Source organism: Amborella trichopoda, chromosome 1 (assembly GCF_054954075.1).
Source record: "Amborella trichopoda isolate Santa Cruz 75 chromosome 1, AtrichopodaSantaCruz75HAP2 v2.0, whole genome shotgun sequence".
NCBI classification, from domain to species: domain Eukaryota; kingdom Viridiplantae; phylum Streptophyta; class Magnoliopsida; order Amborellales; family Amborellaceae; genus Amborella; species Amborella trichopoda.
In genome coordinates, this window is record NC_142336.1 from 53,114,542 (window position 1) to 53,141,094 (window position 26,553).

Here is a 26,553-nt window from a genome sequence, read left to right on the forward strand (position 1 = left end):
ATTTCATCTTCCTGCCCTCCCTCCCTCTCTTTCTCTCTAGCACTTGAGCTCTCCTCTCCTTTCAGATTTTTAGGGTTTGATAGTTGATTTTGTTCTGTTCGATTGCGAGGTTTTCCGCCTGTAAGTTTGCGATCTGATTCAATTTCATGGTAATATAGCCTCAATAGTGAGAATTGGAGAGATGAAACAGATATCGCACTCTTAATTTCCGCCTGGTTCCATGGTTAGGGGGTTTAACCACCTGTCTGGTTCATTTTTAAGAGCTTTCATGATGTTGTAGTTGCAAGTGACAAACGCTATAGAGGTGAGATGTTAATTGTGTTTTGATGTTTATTCTTTGGCTGATTTCCAGGATTCAATGTTGGATGTGTTTATTTCATGTCGCAGTAGTCTATGCCCATGTTCTTGAACATGTGAGTGATAAATGATACTGTGATGAAGCAATTGTTTTGTGTTGCTCTTAAATCGTTGGTTCATTTATACGTTTTCATTATTTAATGATCACCCAGTTAATTTACAGGTTTTCTTGACAAATGATGCAGAGAGGAGACTTGTCTTCCATGGGGGAATTAGCAAGGGGATACAATGGAGAAACTCAAGAAATTTTTTATCAGAGGGGTTATTTTCATCCCGTGGAGAAGGGCACAGGGCCTCTGTTTGAAGGTTTTCAGAGGCTTCGGCTTGGGGATGGACCAGATTTTAATGGCTCAGCTCCAACAAATGACAATCTCAAGCAGGTTATTAAGGCAGTTGAGGCAGCTGAAGCCGTTATCAATCAACAGGTAGAGTCTTTTCTTTTGTTTGATTTGTAATTGACATGTATATTCCTCTTCTTCTTCATCTTCTTCTTCTTCTTCTTCTCTCTTTCTCTCTCCACATTCACATTTAGGGACAAAACTAATCGTTCAAGGTTTTAGGGAGGTGTAGCCCCTTTTTATGAAAACTTCAATAGATATTGTTATTGGCTTTAATATCCGTGGTGGTGAATTTAGTCACTCAGTAGGGGCAAGCAAAACTATTAGTATGGTCTGAGCTTCGAGGTGGCTGCTAACCACTTAAGTGATGCCATCAAACATGTCATCATCATCATCATCATCTGTGCCTCATCTCAATTATTTGGGGTCGGCTATGCCTCATCTCAATTATTTGGGGTCGGCTACGCCTCATCTCAATTATTTAGAGTTGGCTATACGAAACCTGTTCCGCCATTTTACTCTATTAGGGGTCATATCCTTAGTTAAATCATAAGTCACCGTATCTCTTATTAATACTTCCATCCATATCCTTAGGGCCTTCCCCTTTCCCTTTTAGAGCCTTATACTTGAACCAAACCTCTCCTCCTAATTGGTGCTGTTCTTAGTCGATTCTGCCCATGACCAGATAATTGAAGTCTACTTTCCATCATCTTATCACCTATTAGAGTCACTCTTAAATTCCATCAGCTGTATGCATTCCAAATTTTATTATTTATTGTCTTGCTCTACACTTATTCTATGGATATGTTGTTTCTTGACCGTCCAACATTGCATCTCATAAAGCATGACTGGCTTTACAACAATCCTATAGAACTTCTCATTCAGTTTCATTAGTATGTAACGATCACATAAGACTCCAGAAATACATCTCCATTTCATTCACTTAGCTCTAATTCTATATGCGGCATATTCCTCAATCTCTGAATACTCATAGATTATTGACCCAAGACATCGAAAATAATCTCGAAAGTAATCTCATATTCAAAAAACATATTGAAAATAATTTCTTTTAGGTATTTTTTGCTCATCAATCTTAATTAATTATTTGTTTCTACTCGTATTATTATTAAATCATTTTTTTATATTCTGTCTTAGTTCAGCTAATTGTAAAACCTTTCTATTCTAGAGCTTTCCTCCAAAGTTCTAACTTTGTATTGACGACATCTCCAATCTCATCAATCAAAGCTATGTCATCCTCAAACAACATACACCAAGACACATCATCCTGTAGATACCTAATTAACTTATCCATAACCAAAACAAAGAGATATGGGCTCAACATTAACCCCTAATGTAGGTCTATTATCACTGAAAATTCACTCGTCTTTTACTAGTTTTCACACTAATTAGTGATCCCTCGTATATATTTCTCACTGTGTCAATATATCCTCTAGAGACTCATTTCTTTTCTAACAACCACCAAATTAATGTTTATTTTTCATTGTTAAAGTTAAAAAAAAAAAAAACCCACCAAATTAACTCTCTCAGTACCCTACCATAGCATCATCGTCATCATCATTATCTCAACCTTATCCGCTACACAAATCTTGTTCCGCCATTTTGATTTACCAAGGGTCATACCCTCAGTCAGACCATCTGTCACCATATCTCTTTTCATTACTTCCATCCATGTCCTTTTGGGCTTTCTCCTTGCTTTTTTAGAGCCTTCCACTGGAACCAAATCGCTCCTCCTAACAGGTGTTGTTTTAGCTCAACACTGCACATGCCCAGCCCACCTAAGTTCTACTTTCCATCATGTTATTGCCCACATTTGATAACATGGGTTATTCGTCAATGTATATTTGAACTTATTTGCCCTAGAGATTTGAGATTTTATAACATGAAACAATATGTTTAGGTGATCTTGATTGTGCATATACTTATAAGACATTAGGATGGGATTTTAACATAGATTACAACACTGATGGGATTTTAACATAGATTACAACACTAACCATAAAGTATAAGTGGTTTTTTTATTTTATTTTTTGTTCTTTTTATGGCTAACTTGTTAACAGAATTTATTAGTGGATGTTAACACGACATATGCCCACAGAATAACCAAGCGTGTCCATATTTATACAGATAGGTTAATAAGAAGTAAGGGATTCTTTTATAGAGAGCTGTTAACACTCCCGCTCCTTAACCTGTTGGTTTTTGTAGGGTGCTAATGATAGAAAATCTGATATACATAGTATGATGCATATCTGTTCTATTGTTGATGTACATAATATGTCATATGATTAAAGCCTTCCCCGCTAGGCATTTAAACACCGTGTCAGCCACCCAATTATGCCTTAAGCCTTCATGGCAGCAGGTCCCCTGCTATGTGCTTTCATCTTTTTCTAAAATTGTTCACCACCCCCCACCCTCTATGGGACCTCTTTTTGGAATTTAGGGGATTGCTTACTTATCTTCTTCCAATTGTCTTAAGCCACACATTTTGGAGCAACTAACTTAATAGTAATATAAAACTGCCATCTTTAGTACGAATGAAGTGGCTGAAGGAGAAAAATGAATGCAAACATAGTAAAAAAAACTTGAACTCGATGGCTGACTCTATCACTGCAAAAACTGGGTTAACTCGCCAAGTCAAATAGTAGACTAGGAAAACTTGGAGTCCTCCTCCTCCCCCTCCCCCCCCCCCCCCCCCTTTCTTATGTGTAAAGAATTTAATGCAAACAAGCACATATGATGTGAATAGGACCTAAGTATTCTGCAACACTACCCCACATGGGAAGGCACCACCTGTAAGTCAAATTCACAAACAAATTTATGTAGAAGAAAAAGCTCAGAAACATCCCATTTATTTCATGCATAAAATTCGCACATTGGATGAGTTGAGTTGATTTGGGTGAGGTGATTTTTTTACTCGAAACGAGGATTTATTTATGGTTTCTGTTTTACAAGCTTTTGTTTTGCATGAGTACCAAAAGAAATGAAGATGGAGAAAAGCTGAACTAACCACCTCATTCCTCTCTTCTTGGGGCGTGTTTAGGCACGAAGAGCAATAGGATAAGGGCTCTGGATCTCTACGTCCCATCTCATTCTTATTTATACTGATACACTTCATGATTTATTTTACTATGGGTAAGATTTTCCATCCAATGCTGATGTCTGGTCATTTGTTGCATGCAAGTTATGCGGTGAAAGATGTTATTGATTCATGTTATGGCCGTGCACGTTGCAGCCATTTTCTTTTTTGCTATACATTCCCTCATGGATCTTAAAATATAAATATTCTGACATAATTAGTTCTATCATGTGCCCTTGCATTGTGTTGGTGAGATTTACCCATTAGCTGTGCTTGTCTCTTTAATAAGTTGTATCAGGTATTGAGGATGCTTGAAATCACCATATGAAGCAAAAATTCATTGGGTCAATATTACTAACACTGTCTAATATATACCATAGAGAAAGGACTATTATTTAGGTATGCCATGCACACTGTGTATCTTATACTTATTCATATTAAACGTGGTAGGAGTTTGTTATTATATCATTTTTTTATTTGTTCTCTTAGTTTCTATATCAAATATAGTATGTAGCAGCAGTGAGTTTTTATGTATGTGGCCTCTTTCAGTTTTAGTTATGGTTGAATTGATGGAATGGATTTGTGTTGACTGTTTTTTAGTGTTATTGACAGGAAGAAGAGAATAAGAACCTGCGCATGGAACTTCAGAGAAAAGGACAGGAACTTGAAAAATATGTGAGTATTTGTTCTTTGAACTGCACATGTTCCTTACTTTCTTTTTGTAATGGCAGTCTTGCACCAATTCATATCGTGTTAGTTGTTTCAAAATGATTTTCATTTATAGGTAATTTGAGCTCTCATCTTCCCATTCACCTATTAGGATTAAGCATACAAAGCAAACTACATCAATGAAAAATAAGAAACAGAAAACAAACTTTCACATTCTGTGTTATAAATTTAGTGCCATGCATGAACCTCATATATTGATTTTCAATGTTTTTCATAATTACCTATTTTGCTCTTAGTTTAATCAAAAGCGCAACATAATATTGATTTGCAAGTCAAAAGCACTTGCAAAAGCAACACTCTTTTTATTCCCCATATGTCTTATGCTTGGTTTGGATCTAAAACATGTTAGGGGGCTGTAAACCTTTCCAACCCTTTCCTACCCTCCTGAATTGGGGGGAAAGACTGTATTACCCTCACCTGTAGCAGGTTTTCTGCCGAAGGATATTTTTTCATCATGTTGCTGCGATTGTCATCCACTTGGGGCTACCATTCGTGCACCCCGGGAGTTGCTTTTGACAAATGGCCTGGCTATGATTTACTCATAAAACACAAATGGCTACTGAGTTTGTTCTAGCCATTTATTTTTCATAAGTAAATCTGAGCCAAAATTTGGGCAAATGTTTCATGCATGGAGTAGGATAAGATTGTGGCTTCTGTTAAGGTTTTATGTAGTTGTAGCTTATTTGTACATTGGTTATGTTTTCTCTTTAGAGTTAGCTCTTGTGTGCTTCATACTTGAATTGTCTTTAAAATTTCCATATGAAATTTTAAATATGTGAATTTGACACACAGACACATACATGTATATGTATCCATGCATGTATGTAGTATAATTGTGCATCTGGGTAGTGGAAATCTTTCTGAAGCAACAGTTCCTGAGTTTGATCTCTTGGGTCTTACGTTCCCATCTTCTTGATTCACCCAAAAGTGTACTGAAGAAGAATTTAAAGGAAATATGACTCTGATCAAAGAAAAAAACCGGAGAAGTACCCAAGCAGGAGCAAAACTCAAGATCGAAACTTTTTTATATTAAAACTGAATTTAGGAAGAGTTCCAAGCACTTTAAGCAACTCGTTTCATTTACATCCAATCTTTATATTGAAAGGAAATCCTTTGTTCTGTGGTTACAAAGTGTTCTAGAGACTCAAAGAAAGAAGAAAAATTACAGACGTAGGATACTGGAATTTACATGGAACTTCGTATACCTTATGTATAGTGCGAGGGTTTTGAGCTGTCGTTCATTCAAGAATCCTTAGAGCTTGTATGAACTATGAAGTTGGATCAACTCTCTCTCTTTCTCTCTCTCTCTCTCTCTATATATCTCTCTCACACACACAGACATACGCACACACACACCAACCCGTCTCAGGAATTTATGAGTGTCTCTATGTATCGGAAGCTCCTAGAATTCGCTAGCTTCTGTCATTGACATCATGGCTTGAGATTTTTTGTAAAAGGAAAACCTATTAAACTTGGCAGCCTTCCTTCTCTGAATCAGTTTCGTCTAAAGTTTTCTTTCTTCTAGAGACATGAGAGGACATGAATTTTGAGAATTTACACCTTTTTAGTAACACATATTGGATTTAATGGATCATTCATAGACAAAAAAAGATCACTGCGTGCAGCAGCTGGGCCTGAAAATCAGGGCCCTTTAATCCTAAATCACTATGCAATCTGAAATTTTGGTAATTTTGAACCTTCGATCTTGATTTTGTATCAAAAAAGAACCAAATTGTACTAATTTCATAAAAAACCATAGCTTATTTTAAAAAATTTAAAGACTTTATTTTCAAAAGTTGTTCAAGTTTACTGAAACTTGATAATTTTGATTAATATCTTGAGTTTACAACCTCGAGATAAAAGTTTTCTTTTAGGAAACCATATCCAATCGCTTTTCCTGGTTATTTTACATCATCCCATAGTGAAGTGTTTTTAATTTGTGAAAGAAAATTCATAAATTCACTTTGGACATGAAAAGGGAATGTCCTTTTGTGTTGCCCTAATTCTTGTCGATTTAGGACTTGTGTAAAATTCATTAAAGAAGTTTCTAATTCACTCACTTAAAATCTTAAGAGTATTTTAGAATCAATGTTCATGAAATTCGACTCGAGAGACATCAAATTTGAAAACTCCCCTGAGCCTCCTTTGCCTATACAAAGTTTGCCTCGTTGATACTATTCCTTCTACAAATTGTTTTATAGGCTGCGCCGGGCGCTGCAGTTACACCCTTTCCCAAGGGTGGAGCGAGGGCATCTTTCAACTTTTAAGGGGGGAAAAAGGGGTTGGGTGGGGGGGGAAATGGTATTCAAACCCCTCAAAAGCTATTTTTGAGCTTTTGAAATCCCAAAAAAATAAAAAATAAAAAATAAAATGAAATTTTTTTTTTTCAAAAATTTTTGAGAAAAAAAAATCACAGAAGTTCTCAAACTTTACTTCTTTTTATTGGATTCATTGCGAATAATCAAGAGAAGTTAAACATGGAACTTTAGGGTGATTTAAAGGTCCATAGTATCCAATACTTCGAATATCAAAGATTGGGCAGCATATTAGGTTTCTTATCTTCGTACTTGAGATTTCTTCCTTTGTCTTTCATAGGTTCTTTTAGGAGTGGGGATCTGGGATGAAAATATGGGTTTTGCCCTCTAAAAATGATGAATTGACATTGCAATTTTTGCAGTGAAGATACAAATGCATGTAATAATAAATCTACGGAGCACCTCACGGGTATTGGGACGATGTTACCCCATGTAGGAAGTTCCAGGAGGAGATAGGAAGATATGGATATCGACAAAACAAAGAAGGTGGCAACAGAGGCAAGTTGTGTAGAGCTGCAGACAAAGGTGAACATTTTGGGGATTATGAGCCCACCCCTCCAAACCAAAAAAAAAAAAAATGTGGCTGCAGAAGAGAGAGAAAAGCAACTAACACTAGAAAAAAGGTTCAAGAAGCAACATCAGGGCTGAGTAAATCAGTATATTGCTCGGTCTTTTAATCGAGCAGGTATTGCTTTTAATGCAGCTTTCATACAATGTTGGGAGTTATTTACCAATTTGGGCTGAGGTTGAGGGGGCTTAACTTCATATGAGCTTAAGTAGTCAATGCATCAGAAGGAGGTAAAACTCACAAAGGAGTACTTCAAGACCCATAAGGATTGATGGATCCAATGTGGGGTCATAATTATGATGGATACTGGAGTGATAAGAGGAGTGTGATGAACCTGTTGGTGAATTGTCTTTTTACAATAGTATTTTTTAAGTTTCTAAAACATTTGATGATACACATGATGCAGCTTTCGTTTTTTATTTGATGGACTAGAGTATTGAGGAGGTTGGGGAAGTGCATCTAATTCAAGTGGTAACTAATAATGCAACAGCCAATCTAGCTGTTGTCAATTTGTTGCGACAAAAGTGGCCTTGTATCTTTTGAACACCATGTGCAGCACTCTTTATAACCCTCATGCTTGAAGCTATTGGTAAAATGCATAGGGTAAAGAGTACTTTTTACTACCATTAAGGCCGTGGTAGTGTTCCTTTATAGTTGCACGCTTACCCTTACCATGATGCATAAGTCCATTGAGAAAAGGTATCTAGCGAGGCCCACAGTAACAAGATTTGTCACTGCTTTCCAAAAGTATGCAGAGCATATCAGGGAAGAGAAACCAATTGAGATCGGTGTTCACTATAGAAGAGTGGTCTAGATGCAATCAGAGGCTTTGAGCACTAATAAGAGTATGTATGGCTCAGTAGGAGATTATAGATACAAAATGGAATAGGCAGCCTCATCAGCCATTGTATGCGGATGTGTAATATTTGAACTCAAACGTTCTTCTATGCAAAACTGGATATTGAGGGGAAGGATGCAATAAGGCTTTAATGAATATCTAAAGAGGCTGGTTCCCGACAATGATATCTAGGATAAGATATCTGCTGATGAGTTGATTTTGTATAAGTGTGCATTGCAATCATTTGGACAGGAAATGACAGTGAGACAGAACCAAATCAGATCATTTTTCAATTTCCAAACTCGATGATGGAGTCAACATGGGAGTAGTGGTCTGATCTTATAAAGGATGGCCCAAGGGGTGTTGAGCTTAATATGTGGCTCATTTGGCTGTGAGTGCAATTGGAGAGTTGGTAAGTTGGCATTTGCCATGCAATTTGCATTTTGTAAAGTTTGGTAGATCAGTATTACACAATTAGTCATTGGTTGTATTTCTAAGTCTTCTATTATAACCTAAACTTAAATTATAATTTACAAGTAATAACTTTCTTATTAACTTTTAAACTCTATTAGTAATAGTTGTTTATGTAGACTATTAATCTATTAAGAACTTCAGATTACTGTACTGCTTTGGTAATTTGTTTTCCAAGTCTAGATTATAGGTCATGCATTTTCCCCCTGATGCATATAAAGATAAAGAACATGCTTGAGCAAAAGATGTCAGTGATTTAGCCCTTGCTAAGTATAATCATAGGTTATAGGAACAATTCCAACATTGTGAGTAGAGGGATACCATTGCAGCCAAAAGCTTGGATGATGTCAGTGAGTGGTTTGAGTGAAGACCCTTGGGATTAAAGAGGTCTTCCCTCATGAGGGTTTGACTTGGGATATAGTTGAGGAGGCTTTTGACCCTTGGAGTACCACTACATCAATGACCACTACTCCTAGTTCATAGAGGAGAAGAGGGAGATGGATGAGGAGGGGGCGGATTTGGAACAAACTGAGGAGTGCCATAATGTCAAAAGAGGATAATGATTCTGATAACGATGGCTTGGAATTGGATGGAGGTGCTTGGGATGAAGCCAACAATTGTGAAGAAGATGATGGTTGAAGACTAAGTTATTATTAAATTTTCTTCTCATATTCTTAGCATTGTACTTTTATGACTTTCACAATTCTCATTACATCGTAGTTTTGAACTTTGGGTTTTTCCATACTGGAAAGGGTATGGGCTATGGAGATTAAAGTCTGACCTATGGAGTATGGACTTGTGGTTGTGGTTTTGTACTTCAAGTTCTTTAGTATTTGGTCTTTATGGATGTTTGAGTCTTTCATTGAATCATGCATATCATCTGTTGCTTTTGATTTAGTACAGTTTTGAAATGCGATTCAATGATTTGAGTATGTTTTTCAGCATATATATATATATATATATATATATATATAGGCGAAAATGAACAGTGATTTCGCCTATGCTCATCACCATCCAAACTTCATCGCACGGTCACGGATGTCTGGTAGTGTTTCATTTTTCATTTTTTTCTACAAATTGGAATGATCTGAAATTTGGAGCGTGTGTACATCCACGTAAACTTGGGACTGGGTATGCTTTTTCTTTTCTTTTTGGTGTACGATATTGCAAGGAAATACTGAGACCAGGAACATGGAGTTGGTGGAATGCTAGTGTAGGATGTTGGTAAACACTGATTTCAGTATGTTCATTTACTTTTATGAATAATTGATAATGAACATAAATAAGATTTACCTTTTTTTTTGTCAGTTTTTATGAGTATTGTTTTAATGTATACTGTAATCAGTGTTTGAACTTTTGAACATGATGAGCTTTGGCTCTATATCTGAAACGCCAGAGTAAGGTTATTGCAATGTGGGATGCTGTCTATTGACTCTTTTGTTCACATGTCTGCAGAAATTAGAAGCTGCAAGTCCCCCAATGTCAACTGCAAATGGTTCTGGAGAAGGAGGTCAGCATGTCCGAGCAGGCTACATGACACATTCATCTAAGCTTTTCTATTAAATGCAGAAAAAGGAATTCAACTCATTGTATATTCTTTTATATAATTTGTCATTTTGCCAATATTGAAATGGCCCATATGGTTGACGATTATGTGGTGGATTCTAAGGTATGATGATCATCCACAATAATCCGACACCCACAGAAAATGTTAGTCATGCACCAGAAACTAGTTCAGCAAGTCAACACTTCCCTCAGAGCAGTAATGGGAGTGGAACTTTCAGAGCATTACCTGATGGGCTGGCAGGTGGGGATAATGCAGGGTTCTCCCATATATCCTCACCATCTTACCGGTCCGTTCCTGCTAACACTTGAAACTTGATTGTGAAATTCTCCATTTGGTTAGCATATTTTGGATCCATTCTCCTTAGGGAGGATATTTTTAACCTAGATACACTTTTGTACTGAGAGGTTGATTTGGATGATATGTCACAGGCACCAAAAGGAAGGGCAATATGATCCCAGGCCTAAGTCATCTGATCAAGGGCTGGTGTACATTCCTGAAGTGAGTTACTCAGGCGGGCTTCAGAAGCTATTCTCATTTGCTATTAGATGATAAATGTATGGTTAACTTGCCCTTCGCATAATTATTAGCTGATTGCAAGTTTTGTTCCAGAATATGGCTCTTAAGATTAGAGAATATGAGGAGGACATATTTCATTCAAGAAAACAACTTGCTGACTATTCTATGAGGGTATGGGAAAGCGGATATAATTTTATTTCTTTGTCATGAATGGCAATATTTTCTTGTTATGTCTTGACTTCATGTCACTTGGATTTTCATTTCCGCCATTATTTATAGGAAGCACAATTACGTAATGAGAAAAACGTTCTGGAAAAGCGCATTGCTTATATGCGCATGGTGAGCAAAATTTCCATTATATTTTTATTTTTATTCTTTGCTTTGTTGCAAAAGCAACATTTGCATCTTTTACTTTTTTAAGGTTCCTGATTTAGTCATACCTTGATATTTGAACTTAGGCATTTGATCAGCAGCAGCAGGATCTAGTGGATGCAGCATCAAAGGCTCTAGCATATAGACAAGATATAATAAAGGAAAACATACGTCTTACATATGCACTACAAGTAAGACCTCTTTACAAACAGCATAGCAAAACAAGGTTCTCCTTTTGATATTGAAATGCAAGTTTTCTTTATTTCAATTGGCCAAAACATATATGACCAGATAGTGTGAGCCATGATGTCTGTAATAATTTGGCTTAATGTATTCTAGTTTGGTCCACGGATAATTTTGAATAATGTGGATTGTATTAATGAGAGGTTCTTAGACCTATTCTGCCTTTATATTTAGCAAAAACCAACCCCTGCTCCCCTCTTTGATAGTCTTTTCGCTGACCACCATAAAGGATAAACACTTCTCCAAGTCAGGCTCATAGTACCTCATTCCTTGATATCTAGATGTCGTTGATTCGTTCTAAATTGATGGCATTTAACAACCCTCTCCTCTCTCTTCAAAAGGTCCATTCCCATAGTTGGATTTGGAGACAACAATCCATTTGTGTTACTAAATAATGTTATAGATTAATGTGATCTTCTGTTTCAGATGTACTTTGGAGTTTTCTAATGGTAAAATATATCATGTTCTAAATCTATCTTCGTCAATTTCGGAGCTGAATTTATTGAATCATGCAAGGGCACAAGCATAAGTCCATCTAGGTGAAGTTCACGAACTAAATTGATTTACGCTCATGCAGACACCATGGTGGCTAGCAGATTTGACGCCTTTCAAAACTCCTTGTAGTAGCCGCTTTATCATCTGAGAAGTTTAGATTTCTATTTCTTGCAATAGCAAAAGCACGTAGTTTATGCACATTAGTTATACTTTCTTTGGAAAATTCTCGAACAATTACCAGCGTATCATTGTGATAAACCTTTGTGATATGAGTCTTGCTTATCACAATTCAATTGATTTTGTCTTGGGAAAAATCTGATACCGTTGCAAGAAACCTCTCGTAACTAGGAAATGGGCCATTTGCATGGGTGTTCAGGGTGCGGAGCCCATAGTTACTGGGATCTCCCAATTCAACTAGCAATCCTGCTCCAGAATCTCACTCTTATGCGTGCCAGAAAAATAGAAATGGGCCATTTACATGGGTGTTCAGGGTGACGGAACCCATAGTTACTAGGATCTCCCAATTCAACTAGCGATCCTGCTCCAGAATCTCTCTTATGCGTGCCAGAAAAGGGATCTTCAAGGGACCTCGATTTTTCAATTTTGGGACCTCAAACCCGACTATTAAGGATCTCAATCCCCAATTTAAAGACCAAGATAACAACCAAACTGATGATTCTCTTTATTTATAGCTAGTAGGGATGCTACTATATTTTTAATGTAGTTGCATTACTAGTTGGCGCTAAATAAAAAGATTCTTACTTTAATAATTCTATTCTACTCTTTAAGGTTGGGAGCAAGATCCCCAAAAGGTTGGCATTGAGATCCCAAAAGAGGTTGGCATCAAGATTCCAAAAGGTTGGGATCAAGGTCCCTAACATATGTCTTGTACGGATGATGCTTCCTACCATAGGGATCTTCTAGCCTTTTATCAACCCCCGCTTCCATCCCAGATTACTTCCGATCCCAACTACTATGGTGAAGACACAGCGTGGCATCAAAGATTGCATTCTACCCCGTTAACATGTCAAAAAAGGAAACCTCTTGTAACCAGTTTTGCCTGTACCTTTGGTTGCTTTGCACGTTTACTTTTTGGAGTAATAAAAATGGCCAATTGGCATACGATGTTTGTTTCCTTAAAACAATTCTTGAGTTGACTTGACAAATTGGTTCTAGTATTGGTGTTCTTCATGTTAAACTTAAAATTCAAGTTTCTATGCTATTAATTTTTATTTCCCAGTCTGTAACACCTTTTGGTTTTTCTTCTCCAGGCTTCAGAGCAAGAGCGTACAATATATATATCCTCCTTATTGCCTCTTCTTTCTGATTATGATTTGACACCACCTGTGACTGATGCTCAATCCATTGTTAGCAATCTCAAGGTACTGATTATTGAAATTTTTTTGAGAGTTAATCCTAGAAGTACTGGATCTAGAATTCTTATTTTCGATTTATCACTTAATGTCATAAACGATACGTGCATGTCTATGCGTGCTTTCCTAGTGAACAAAGTATTTGAAACCTTGCACAGTTTTAGTAATTTATATACTCATTGAGGGAATTTCAGATAATTAGTGCAAAGAAATAATCGACTCGGTGTGGATTGCTACCCATGAAAATGATATCATCAATGTAATTCTTTCTTTCTTAGTGTGTGGGTACTAAACTCTGTGTATATGTGTGCATTCTTTTCCATGCATATCCATTCAGGTGTGGATGTCAACATCATGCATATAAGTGTGATGCATGTGCAAGTGTTTGCATTGTGCAATGCATGCATGTATTTATGGATGCACATTTATGTTCATGGCCTCATGAATGTGTGTAAGCAGGTGTTCCTTTGTCTGTGTATGTTTGTTTACTTGTCCTGTTCTGCAGCAGAGTGTTTAAATCTGTGCAAACATATGGGTGGGTGAGATGCCTCTTTTAAAGTTTGTCACATTTAGGAGACAAACATTTTCTATTGCAAAATTTTTTGCAATCAAGCTCTAACATGTTCTTCATATTATCTCGATTGTAGACCTTTGTTATTTTTACCTTCATGAACTATCCCTGAAACCTTTAGATCCATAGGGTCATATGGACACACCATTTTTTGGTCATAGCGATAAAACTCCTCTATACTTGCACCTAAATGGGTAGCGTGCCAACTTGCCATGCATATTCACTGCACAACTTAAGGCAAACCCTACTTGTTTGTGAATGCTGTTGTTAAACTTAAGCTGCATTTTGTCCTTATGGATACAAGAAGAGAACGTTTTTTATCTGTATCACCAAAAACTTGGATATGGTTGTACTTGATTATGACAATTGAAGATGCCTATTTTCACGATTGTTAACAAAGGTAACTGATGATATGGCTTGGTTATGGCTATTAGTTTGTCCAAGACTCCAAATGCGTTGTTAAGTTCTATTACAAGTACGGAGCTCTTTGAGATGGTTAAAGGGATTCACATTGGGAATGATATTATGGATACATAATTTTATAATTAAGTATACATTTTATGTTTTTATACTTTTTAATAGTTTTGGTCTTTCTATTCATTTCTCATTTTTTTTGCGAAAATGATTTTTAACCAGTATTCTATCTTTTCTATTTTATTTTCTCATCTTTTATATAATTTTTCTGCTCTCACAAGTTTTTTGCTTATTTTTCCGATATTTTGGAGTTTTCCCAATTGTTTTGGATTTTTTTGGTTCTTTGCACATCTCAAGGAGGACGTGGGGGAATCTACTCTTGACTCTTATAGTCGCTTGCACTGCCCAAGGCCCGTTATACATCCGAGCTGCATTTTCAAGCTTTGCTTTATCAATATTTCTTTTTCATTCTGAGGCTTGGATTCATTTCTTGTCTCAAATATCGACTTTAGCAAATCATATCTCAATTGATTGGCGTATTTTTTTTTTCCATACCTGTACATTTTCATAATGATGGTACCTTTCCAAAATCAAACTTTGTTGTTACGCGTACTAGCCATTCCTCAGAAGGTGTTGTTAAAAGGTCATCAATTCCTAACAAAATTGATGTCAAACTGCTTGCCGGAAACCCAGAGTCTTTACTTGATCTAGAATGGCAATTTGGTTGAAATGAAAAATCAAGGATAAAAAAGTTTGTTTTTTATTCTTGCCTTGGAATAAACTGACCAAGAAACCACAGGTTTTGCTGGGAATGCCCGTGTTATCAATTGGTTTGGTAGATGACTTGGGGCTTAAGTGGCCCATGCTGGATTAATTATATTCTAGGCAAGAGCAATGAACCTATTTGAATGGATATATGGCTTTTCAAACAGGAATAGTAATGCCAATCATCTCGACCTAATGTACACAATATGCCTTTTTGGAGACCTATGTTATTTGTAAACAATCTCCAAGTCACTGTGTTCCACTTTGTGAGGAGGCACCCCTTGTCCCCAACTTAACAGGACTATTTTGCCAGGTTCTTTAGAGAGAGGTTTCTCTGTATTCTCAGATTTTGCTCCTTCGTGTAACACTTTTGTAAATGTTATATGCCTCTCTTGTTCTTTTGTGGAGCAAAAGATTTTGCTCCTTTGTGGAATAGGGTTATATGCCTCTTTTGTAAGTTTGTTATCGATTAAAGTAAAACTATGTCAAATCTCAGTATATGAAACTACTTCCATAAGCAGAAACTTAAAGACACCCTGTTGATGAAGAACACAGTTCATGGCCCATTCTAGTCTTGAAAGACTCGGTAAGGTCAATGAGACCCAATGAAATTTGAATCAATTTGAGGATGACATTTAATGTGGCACAAACGCGCTAGCCATTTAACCCAGCTCTTCAAACTCATTCCGATCTCTGATTTCGACCTCTTCAAACTCATTCCAACCTCTCATTTCCTGACCAACTGGGTCAACATCCTCAATTACAGGACAAGAAAGGTGCCTCGTTCGGCTCTGTGGAGGCCCCCTGAGAGGGGGGAATCTTCAAACTCAACTTCGATGGCTCCTTCGGCAACCCCGGCCCAGTCGGGGCTCGTGGGATCTTCAGGAATTCGGAGGGGATCTCTATCCTGTCATACTTGGGATTGCCGACTCCACTGAAGCTGAAGCCAGAGCCCTTCTTGAAGGCCTTAGGCGGTTTGACCTTTCATGGGGCCTCCCTCTTTTGGTAGAAGGAGACTCCCTTAATATCATCTCCTGGGTGTCCCACACAGCACAACCCCCTTGGAAATTGTGGCACATCTTTGATGAAATTTATGCCCTGTGCAGGCCTATTCCAGTCTCATGGACGCATACCTGGATGGAGGCAAATCAAGTAGCGGATGACCTGGCCAAACTTGGAGCTGCTGTGTCAACTTCAGTGACTTAACCCTGACGTCTTTGTTTCTCTTTGGGCTTCTTTTGTCTTGTATTTCTTTTTTGGGTCTTGTAGTTTTTGGGTTTTTGTCACTCGCCTTGGTGACTTTTGGGTTTTTCTGTTGTATCCTCTCTGGGGCCCTTTTGTATTATTCTAAACCATTTATACAATGTTAACAGTTTCAAAAAAATGTGGCACAAACTTGACCATAGACTTGGATGAACTCTGTCTGGTTATTAACTTGACTGAGGCTGATAGAAAAAGCAAAAATGGCACATGTATCCTTAGTTTTTACTATATATAGGTAATATAAGGACTTAACCCTTATCTTCTTGAATACTGAAGATGCTGGTATTGGGTTTGGATTGCATGGTGCCATTAAGAGAACCTTGGCATTTAAGAATTCTCATCACAACAAGAATATGGGAAAGTGGTGCCTGGTTTATAGGGAAGAGAAGATCAAGGAGAATCTTGGTCTGACCAGTGGAAGGGTCATATTCCTAGATTGGGCCAATGATGTTACCTTCGTTTTTTGGATTGTATTCTGTTCTCATAGGTCCTTAAGCATAAATCTATATGCATAGCTTCTTACATGTAGTGTCATTAATAGATGCACATTTGAATGTTGAAGTGTATGTGTGTTTGTGTCTGAATACATGCATGTGTGCATGTGCTTTTTTCTAATTTCTGCAGTAGGCATTCTCTTTCTATATTCTGACTTTTTCTACTTTCATGCTGTGGGACATGCATCATTTGAATGTTGGAGTGTATGTTTGTGTCTGAATACATGCATGTGTGCATGTACTATTTTCTAATTTCTGAAGTAGGCATTCTTTTTCTCCATTCTGACTTTTTCTACTTTTGGTTGTGGGTCATACATGAACTGCTGCTTTCTATAGCTCTTGATCTTTTTTCTCTGTTGATTAATTTATTTATGTTTTCTTGTTTTGCCAGTTGTTAATTCAACATTTGCGTGAGAAACTGAACTTCAGTGAGGTATTCTACTTGCACTTTAACTTGTCTCCCTCCTTTTTCATCATCGCATAGAACTTCAAGAAGGTCCCTAAAATAGCTTCCCTTCATATCTATAGTTAATGCTGCTCATTGCAGACTAAGATGAAGGAGTCTCAGTACCAATTGGCCGCTTGGCACCCAGATAGTCTGAACAACCCCAATTTTATTCCGCACCCACCTTTCCATTCTGGTGGTGAGGTATCACACTCATCTCATGTAAGATCTTATAACATGTACTCTTGTGCATTACTGAGAGGACAATTGTCTTATGGAGGATGTTTTGATGTCAGATTAAACGTGGTCTTGAAATTGTGCCCCAAGCTGCATATTCTGCTGCACAAATGCCAATATCTCCTACTTCCAATGCCCAGACAGCCATAATAGATTGGGAGGCATTTGGGAACCAATATCATCATAGTGGTTCAAAAAATGTGGGTCATGATAATACGGAACCATCCACCTTCTCTGAAACTAGGTGAGCAATTATAGCTCCAATGCCAATCTTCGACAGGAAAATCTCGAAACTCCAACTATTGCTGCTTTTATTTATTTGGTCTCTTTTTCGTTCCATTTTCCTTTATTGTTTGTGTTCTTGCAATATATTGTGTTTATTTGAATTAATCATGCTCTAATTTCACTGAGTGCTCTTCCTACAAATTGCCAAAAAATAACGGAAGAAGTGTTGTTGGAATCATGTATTTACTTACTCTTGTGTTTTTAAGTCTGTCTACTCAGTTATCAAATTTACTGCCCTCATGTTCTATTCTATGTTAATTTTGTGAAATGTCTCAACTTCAAAATTTAAACATGACCAATCGAATTCCAAGGATGTTGATTTTTTCTGCTTTTTTCTGGTTATTGGCGTGAATATATTACTCTTGTTAAGACATACTCATAGGATGAGGGTAGCTGAGATGAGGATGTTGAGATGGATGAGTGTCCAATCGGCAATAGGATGAGAGAAAGTAGACTTAGGTGGGCTGGGTATGTGCAGCGTATGCCCAGTACAACACCTGTTAGGAGGTGCGAATTGGTTCAAGTAGAAGGTTCAAAAAGGGCAAGGGGTTTGGCCTAAAAGGACCTAGGATTCGTGTAGCCGACCCCAAATTGAAAAGACTCTGATGATGATGATGATGATGTTACTCTTGTTAATTGACCCCTAGATAAATTTTAGGTTAATATTGCCTTAGTTTGAGTATGGTAATGGCTGATAAATTTCTTTCTAGATGAATTTGAGTAGTTGTAGGATTTCAATATTTTTAACTGCTGAAAACATTATATTCGTCTGTAGGACCGAAATTTACATTCCCTCCCTTGGACAAAACCTTAGCTAGGAGTATTATTTAGTAATCCAAATTTTGGGATTGGAGCTACTCAAAGCAACTAACCTAGAAAAATGAGTTCATTACACACTCAGAGACTGCATGAAAAATCATGCCTTAGGATAGTCAGATCTAGATGTTTAACTACTCAAAATCCTTTTTTTTTTTTTTTTAAGCTACCCATCTAGTGATCCTAACATGGATCCCAAAATTTTAGATCAACAAAAATCCCATGAATAGTTTGTCTGAGGGTGTAAATATAAATTTTTCTCCCCACAGAACTTAGTATATATGCTCTTCTAAGAGAATCTGCCTCCAACTGTGCTTTCATGTGGAACCTGTATTGAACAAGCTCATCTTGACTTATTAGCTTATGTAGTCTATAATCCTATATGAAGCGAGGTATGGGTGATATCAAAATCAAAATGTTAAATGGAATATGCTATCTTGTGCTGGTACAAACAACACATCCCTTAATAATCAATACACTGGTTTGAAAGTTTGATTATATACATTTCCCTTCATCAAGATGTGGTGGTACTATGATACGCTAATATAACCATTGTGTGTAACTTTAGGGTCTCGAAAATAGAACTTCTATTATTGCCATCAAGTGAAGTCTTATGTCATTAATGTAAAGAGCATCAAGCTCTTATCAATGATAATTAAGATTCAGGTTCTATAAAGAAAGGTAAAGAAAAGTGATGTACATCGCGGTAGGCGGCCCCGTCTAAGTGTAACGCAGCACGCCTCAGCTGAGGTGTCCACTTTGGGCACCTATTACCTGAAGGTGGAAATTGCCCTTGGACCGGGGGAAAATTTCTTAAATATGTGAATGCTGGAAAGAAGAAAAAGGTGGCAAGCAAAGCACACATTGCAGAGTTGAAGGAGGGTGAATATATTTGGTGATAACGAAGAAGATGTCAATGAAGGGGAGAGTGAATAGGTTCTCCAGAGGAATTGGGTTTAAGAAGGCTGGGGCCTATGAATGTCTCCCACCCGATTCCACAATAGAGGAAGGGAAGAAGAAATTAATAATTGAAAATATGTTTAAGGACAATCCATTCCGAGTGGATCAATATATTGTTAAGTGGATGTTATCAGGAGGCATTCCTTTCAATGCTACTTGTTTAAGCAGTTTCCATACATTGTTGGAGCCAATTGGCCAATATGGGCCAGGATTGAAAGGGCCAACCACATGAATATGGGCCAGGATTGAAAGGGCCAACCACACGAGTTTAAGGAGCCGCTGCTACTCACAAATGGGTACCTCAAGAACCACTGGGATGTGTGCATGCAATATGGGGTCTCATTAATGACAGATATATGGAGTGGGAGGAAGAGTAGTAACATGACAAATTTGATGGTAAATTGTCCTTTAGGGATAATGATTTTGATGTCTATTGGTTCCTTTGATGATATTCACAATGCACAATTAATTTTTTTCTTTGGTGGACAAGGGGGTATTGAGGAGGTAGGAGAGGAGCGTGTCATATAGGTATTAGCAGATATGTCTGTAGCCATTATGTTTGCTGCTAATTTGTTGTGACAAAAGCGGCATTGTATTTTGTATTTTTTGGACACCATGCACAACACGCTGCATAAACCTCATGCTTGCGGCTATTGGCGAAAGGGTAAAGGGGACACACACTTAATGAGGAAAAGAGCCCGGGCTTAATTGGTTAGCGCTTGACGATTTGCAACGCTACGTCCTAGGGTCAATTCCTACCAAGGTTAGGGACCCTTCTCCCCACTTACTCACCCAAGAAAAAAAGGGACACTTAATGAGGTTATATCGTCTAGAGTCACACCCTTACCCTTAGCATAAACCACAAGTCATTGAGAATAGAGTATAATGAGGCCTAATGTCACAAGATTTCCTACCTCCTTCCTAAACACTACATAGCATAATGGTAGGCGTGTTCTGCTTGTCCTATTGATGTTAACATTTCTTTATCAATGTTTTATGTCGTACTTTATATATAAGAAAAAAAAGAAATTTTGTTTTGTCGTACTTTAAGCAAAAAGGTTGTAACTGATACTTCAATTTTATGTTACTGCTGAACATTTTAATTAATGAATATTGATCTAGGCGATAAGTTAACCATTAACTGATACTTGACAAAAATAGTTGAAGAACTGGAAATAAATTTCTTTGGTTCTCTTGATCTTACTCAATATTTGGAGGACAACTACTTTAAAGCAATACAGTTCTGCATTCCATTGTGCAATTCCTCTGTTGTGTTTCCAGGATTGCTACTGCCCAAGGTCTGTCATCTGTTCTTCCTCCTGCACAAAATGATGGTCATGCTGATTCTCTCTCATTCAAGGACCTTGCGAGTGATAGTGAAGTAGATGGTTCTCGACAACAAAGTGAGAGAGAACCAGCGGTCCATTGGGCTTCAGCAAGTGCTCCATTTAACATGCCTGCACCTGAGGATCCAAGCTCGTCCTTTACTCCCCATTTACCTCCAGTACTTGAAGAACCTAGCTCCTCATATTCTGAAGGTAATTATAAATGTGGAATCTTTTGTTTGTTCTTCTATTGTGCTGAATTGGAAGCACTTTAAGGAAGCAGTTCACCGCTTGATTGCTCATTGAAGATGCTGTGGCATACAGCAGCAGACGATGATGCTTTACCGGCGATACGTGAACTTCAAATCGCCGGTGATGCATTCCCAGGACGGGAGATTCAAGCATGTGGATTCTCCACTAATGGCACAACTGTTTGTATTTTCCAAGTATGTCTAGTACTTGAATCCGTGTATTCTTTGTGGTTTTTGACTGTTATCAAGAACAACTCTCATAGAAAATCATTTAAAAGTGTTGCATTTATATTTTCATTTGCAGTGGGTACGCCATTTCCAAGATGGGACAATGGAATACATTACTGGTACTGCATTATAACCTGACTCTTGATCTTTTATTTTGAGCTGGTGCTCATGTGTCCATTGATGCAATTAATTCTGATTCTCCATCGTGCTTTTTGGTCTCTTGAACTTCTACTTGTTGATTTATCAGGGGCAGATCAACCTATATATCTGGTCACAGCTGATGATGTTGATGCACATCTTGCTATTCAATGTGCTCCAATGGATGACAGGAATAGAAAGGTATTTTCATTCTTTAAAGTAATTTGATGGTAATTCATATTTTCAAAGTGCTTGATTAAATTTCTATTATAATGGAAGAAATATTTTCTTCTATTAGTGTGACAAGTTTTATTGGTGTTGATAGGGGGAGCTTGTTACAGTCTTTGCCAATGAGCAGCACAAAATAACTTGTGGTGAGTCTTTGGCTGAATGAATCTATATAACAAGTGCCACATGGATGGAGATGTTCTTATTTTCCTTACTTCATTTAAATTAAAAAAAAAGGTTCTGAAAGCGAAGTCTGTAACAAATTACTCAATATTTCTAATGTATGCAATCCAATAAGAGCACATGGCCATTAAAAGTGGTCGGAAGTGTTTAAGTGTGGAGATGCATAACTGAAATGTATAAACATTCTAGTGTGGACCTTCATGGTAGTGATTTTACTACTAACATACAAGTGTATAAATGATACCTCTATATTTAAATTTCTGAGTCGTAAACTATCCTTTTCGCTGTTAGTACTAGTGACGTTTTGGCTGTATGAGCATGCATATCAGAGTTGTATCTAAATGGATAACTTTTTAATTTTAGCAATATACCATGAGTATAGTTATGATCTTGACCAATATTTCTGGAGGTTATGCGCATTCAGACAAAGACATTTTAGTTTTTTTAATGCAAATATCTATAAGGTAAATTATTGTAATTGTTATTTGCCCATAGTTGTAGATATTGTCAATGTGTATATACATGTGTGTGAGGTAATTATAGAGGACAAAATATTTAGAGGGATGCTTTGCAAGCAAATGTTTGCACGGTTTTATACCCACCTTGAAAATTTATATATAGAACTAAGATGATTAAGACTTATGAGAACCCTAAAAAGGGAAAACTGTATGTCGGAACAATCAGAAATCGTCAAAAGTCTCAGGTGTGAGTATGTGAATTCTCAGGAGTAGCCAACAATCTCATCTCTGATATGCATGAGTAGAGTAACCCAAATAGGAATGGAAATTCTGAGAACTCTTAAAAAGTAAAATATGTTTTCTTTTGCTGCTTTTGATGTTCCTGTGCCCATATTTTTATGAGGTTGGCATCATGGGCAGCTCTACTGTTGTTATTGAAAAGTAAATTTCGTTATATTGTGAAATGTTGATTCTTTAGTATGAGGATGTTGAAGTAACAATTACTTAAAACATTATGGATTTCACTGAATACTTGTTAGAAACTCTGGTCCTCAAGCACCTGGTAGATGCTCTGCTGATCATGCCATTATATTCATGGACCATTTTTCTTGTGGAAGATCATTGGAACCCATTGCTTTGTGGTTACAGATCCTGCTATGCAAGAACAGATTGAAAGATACTTTTTTGATGGACAGGCATCCTTTGAAGTTTCCTTGTCGGTACGCCCTTATCAAAGAAGCCTTCAATTTTCAAAATAATGAAGTTTTTAATTGAGCTCTTTTGTTTCCTATCACATTAAAAGATTTGGAATGCACAGTTTTGATATCTGCATTAATTTATCTCAGGATTTGAACACTTTCTTAAGCAGTTCAGCTGTTTTATATATCTATGCTTGTAGTATAAACTGTGTAGTGGATCAAGATTAGAAAAGATTGTCCTACTTTTGACTTTTAATGTTCTATATACTATAAAATAAACTTCTTACTGTTCAAATTGAATCAAATGCTCTCTACAAAAACTTGCAGGAATTTTTTGCTTTTGATCTTCTTGTAGAAGTTGCTTTTGCAAAAAGGATCTTTGGAGATTTAATCACACTAAGATTCTTGCTGTTTCTTGAGTTTACAGGCTGGCTGTCTAGATATATGGGAATCAGCTACATTGTCGCTTAAGATGGAGAGTTACACCATTAAAAATGGAAGCAAACCACGTGGCATCCTTATTTCAGAGAAGTTCTCACAAAACGTCTCTGTATGTTTCCTTTGCTCTTAGTCAGAGTGCTTCACTAAACTTATTTTGTTACTGATCCGAGAGTTCGTGTCATTCTTCGCAACCATTATCTAATCCTCAAATTTGTGACTTGACTGTCTACATATATGTCCATCCATTTGTCTGGATAAATATCACCAATTCATCATAAGCCATTGATGATGGTTATTAATGATATTGTAAACCGACAATTTAGTTTTTCTGTGTAGGGGTTAATGCATCTCATCTCTATTTTGCAGGTAACAATCCCTTATGGTCAGGCACTTGAATTTGTGTTGTTTAGTTCTGATGGAGGTGAACACCATCTAAAGATGACTACTGATAGTGGCTCGTAAGTATTAACTTTTCCACTGGAACTTCTGTGGAATTCTCTCGCTCCCATTAAACAATGTGCTTTACACAGGTTTTTCTTGTTCTGCATCATTCCCATGTAACAGGCCTATATTTGACAATACCTTTTACTGCCAATTAAAAGATTATCTCTTGACAAAAATGATATTTGCTTGTGGGATATTGCATCTTCATTCTATGCTCCAACCATGAACAAGAAATTTTTGTTCCTATATATTCTCAGATGCCCAGCTAAATTGATGAGAGATACCTATTTTCCTTTAGCAGCAATGTTCTTTTTTGTTCTATATTTATTCTGGACTTAGTTTTACATCTTCTCTTTTATTATGTTCTAAAACCATTTTTATGGTAAGCCTAAAATCTTTGAAACAAGTGACAAGCCTAACCTGGCAACCACCACTGCAACTGATTGGAGCTCCACTGTCTTCTGCCTGTAAAGGAGCTCGGGTGGCCAAGATGGTTCAAATCAACGACAGAAGTAGGGGGGAGCAGCTCTTGCTGCTACACGAACCCTTTTTACTGTGTAGAGCAGGTGGATCTGCCTTGCTCTGATATATATATATATATATATATATATAGAGAGAGAGAGAGAGAGAGAGAGAGAGAGAGAGAGAGGCTAGACGGCCTGCTGCCTTGATCCTCTACAAATAGGTGCAGGGTGCCTGCCTGTGCTACTACACTTTCTTGTCTCATAGCGGCACAAATCATCTTTGGATGCTGCTGAGGTCAACAAAGTTGTTGGTTTAGGATGTCATCATAAGAGAGAGAGAGAGAGAGAGAGAGAGAGAGAGAGAAAGAGAGAAGGGGGGGGGGGGGGGGGGGGGGGGAACAGAAAGAAGGGGTGGATTGGTTATGGAGGAAAGAATGTCAATAACTAATATGCTTTCCTTTTAAGAGAATAATTTCTTTGTAAATCTCTGGTTTGAATGCAATTGCCATAGATTTTATCCGTGATGTAATTTTTTTTAAGGATAAAATATAAGGATATTGTACATATAATCATTTATTTGTGCTCTCTCTTTGCGTACAGATCGAGAGATACCATTGTTCTCACCATGAGATTGTTTATCAAGCAGGTATGTAGTGTTCTCTCCAATATCTTGTGTTTTTCCATGCATGATTTCTGGTGGAGTTCCTAGAAATTATACTGTGAATATAATTTGTTATATATTAGCTTAAAAACTTTGTGATAATACCATTTTACTGTGATTTATGTTGTCTTGACTCTTGAGACATGGTTTGATGGTTTTGGTCCTTTGTGGATATGATGAAATGTCCGATTTTGCTATCCTAAAATCGGAGAATTCATGCTAGTGAGTAATGCATGAATCATAGAGAGTACTTGAAAGGGTATTTGTATCATCTAGAATGGTCTTAATGGTCAAATATGGGCTCAATTAGCCATTTATGTATGCGAGTAGTGTATACAAATGTTATTACCCATTGACTTTTTGTTGAAACAGCTGTATATTTTACAGTGCATGTAAAAAATAGCTTCTCCAGTCAAGAAACTCTCTTGGAAGGCCACCTCACACCAACCTTGCATGATGAAAAACACTTGTTCACATAAGCAAAACAATATGACTTTATGTTTGTGCATTTTTTAGATCCCTTGGTAAATAGATCTGGGTTTTACAGTACTTTCCCCATTTAGAGCAATCTAAGGAAGTATAAGTATGTTTTTTGATGTAATTAACAAGGAGCTCAGCCATTTAAGATTATCAAATTGGTATATTGAATCAATCAAATAAAGAAAAATGACATGTTGAATTGTCTCGTTTTTTTTTTTCTTTTTTTTGAAGAGGGGGGCGGGGGGCATAAGCAATGAATGTTGATTTGATGGTTTGTTGCAGGCTGTAGAGAAGAAGAAGAGAAGGAAGAAGGTCCTGTTCTTTAACTAGGAGATAGTCAGATGATGCCATGCTGAGAATGAAGCTATGGGATGTAACTTTTGATTTGTATATCATGTGGTAAAATGCCATGGTCTTGTAAAAAAATTTCTCATGTAAAGCAATTCATTGACCCAGTCCTGATCATAACTTGTAATTTGCTGCATATGCTGAGCAATTTGTCAAGTTCATAGAAATGTTATGATCGTTTTTCCATGTTCCGTGCTCCTTTAGCTTCAACAGTGCAATTCCTACAAGAGGGTGGTCCATCCATGGCAATATTTTTAACAGAAAACCCCAAAAATGTACTGTACAACTGTTGAATTTTGTAAAATGGGATTAATGTTGATAAATTGTAGACTTGTTTGTATTGTCCTAAGACTTTGTAGCTCCCATAGATGATTTATAATGCAGGTACAGCTGCTAGATTTGGCCAAAAAATCTGAAAAGTAACTTGTAATGAAAAATCTGGAAGTAAATTGTATTGACCTGCCCTGTTTGGTTGGCCAAACAATTCTAAAGAGAATTATTTAGAAGTCAAGGAAAGACAGATTTTTTGTAGGAGGGTCACAGGCATTTCAGTGGCAGTTCTTAGAACATAGGAGCAGCTTTTTAGTATAAGAGCAGATTGTACTACCAAGTCGTATTTTCTTCGTGTTCCTAGTTTTAGGTCTGGTATTAGGGTTTCAGAGTTCCTGTTGGTTGAGTTC

General features: G+C 37.1%; 1 protein-coding gene across 32 annotated transcripts; it reads left to right on the top strand.

Moving 5' to 3' along the window:
- LOC18434840 (uncharacterized) lies at positions 1-26,196 on the top strand. 32 transcript variants are annotated; one of them, XR_016060367.1, is made up of 25 exons: positions 1-120; positions 353-413; positions 543-782; positions 4,402-4,464; positions 10,166-10,220; positions 10,380-10,563; positions 10,706-10,775; positions 10,887-10,964; positions 11,073-11,132; positions 11,252-11,356; positions 13,175-13,285; positions 17,175-17,216; positions 17,331-17,450; positions 17,525-17,709; positions 20,808-21,064; positions 21,176-21,297; positions 21,407-21,449; positions 21,578-21,669; positions 21,794-21,842; positions 22,986-23,056; positions 23,463-23,585; positions 23,843-23,934; positions 24,394-24,486; positions 24,985-25,030; positions 25,808-26,196. XR_016060367.1 is itself a non-coding variant. In XM_020667513.2 (24 exons), exons 3-24 carry the CDS (start codon positions 534-536, stop codon positions 25,853-25,855), a joined length of 2,265 nt encoding a protein of 754 aa, XP_020523172.2. In that variant the 5' UTR covers positions 1-120; positions 353-413; positions 521-533; the 3' UTR covers positions 25,856-26,196. The 32 variants fall into 32 exon arrangements, 20 of the variants coding, with proteins under 20 accessions (XP_020523172.2, XP_088729526.1, XP_088729535.1 ...); XR_016060383.1 differs by having other exon boundaries at positions 17,331-17,432; XR_016060387.1 differs by having other exon boundaries at positions 17,331-17,432; positions 21,179-21,297.
- Positions 26,197-26,553: the final 357 nt, after the last annotated feature.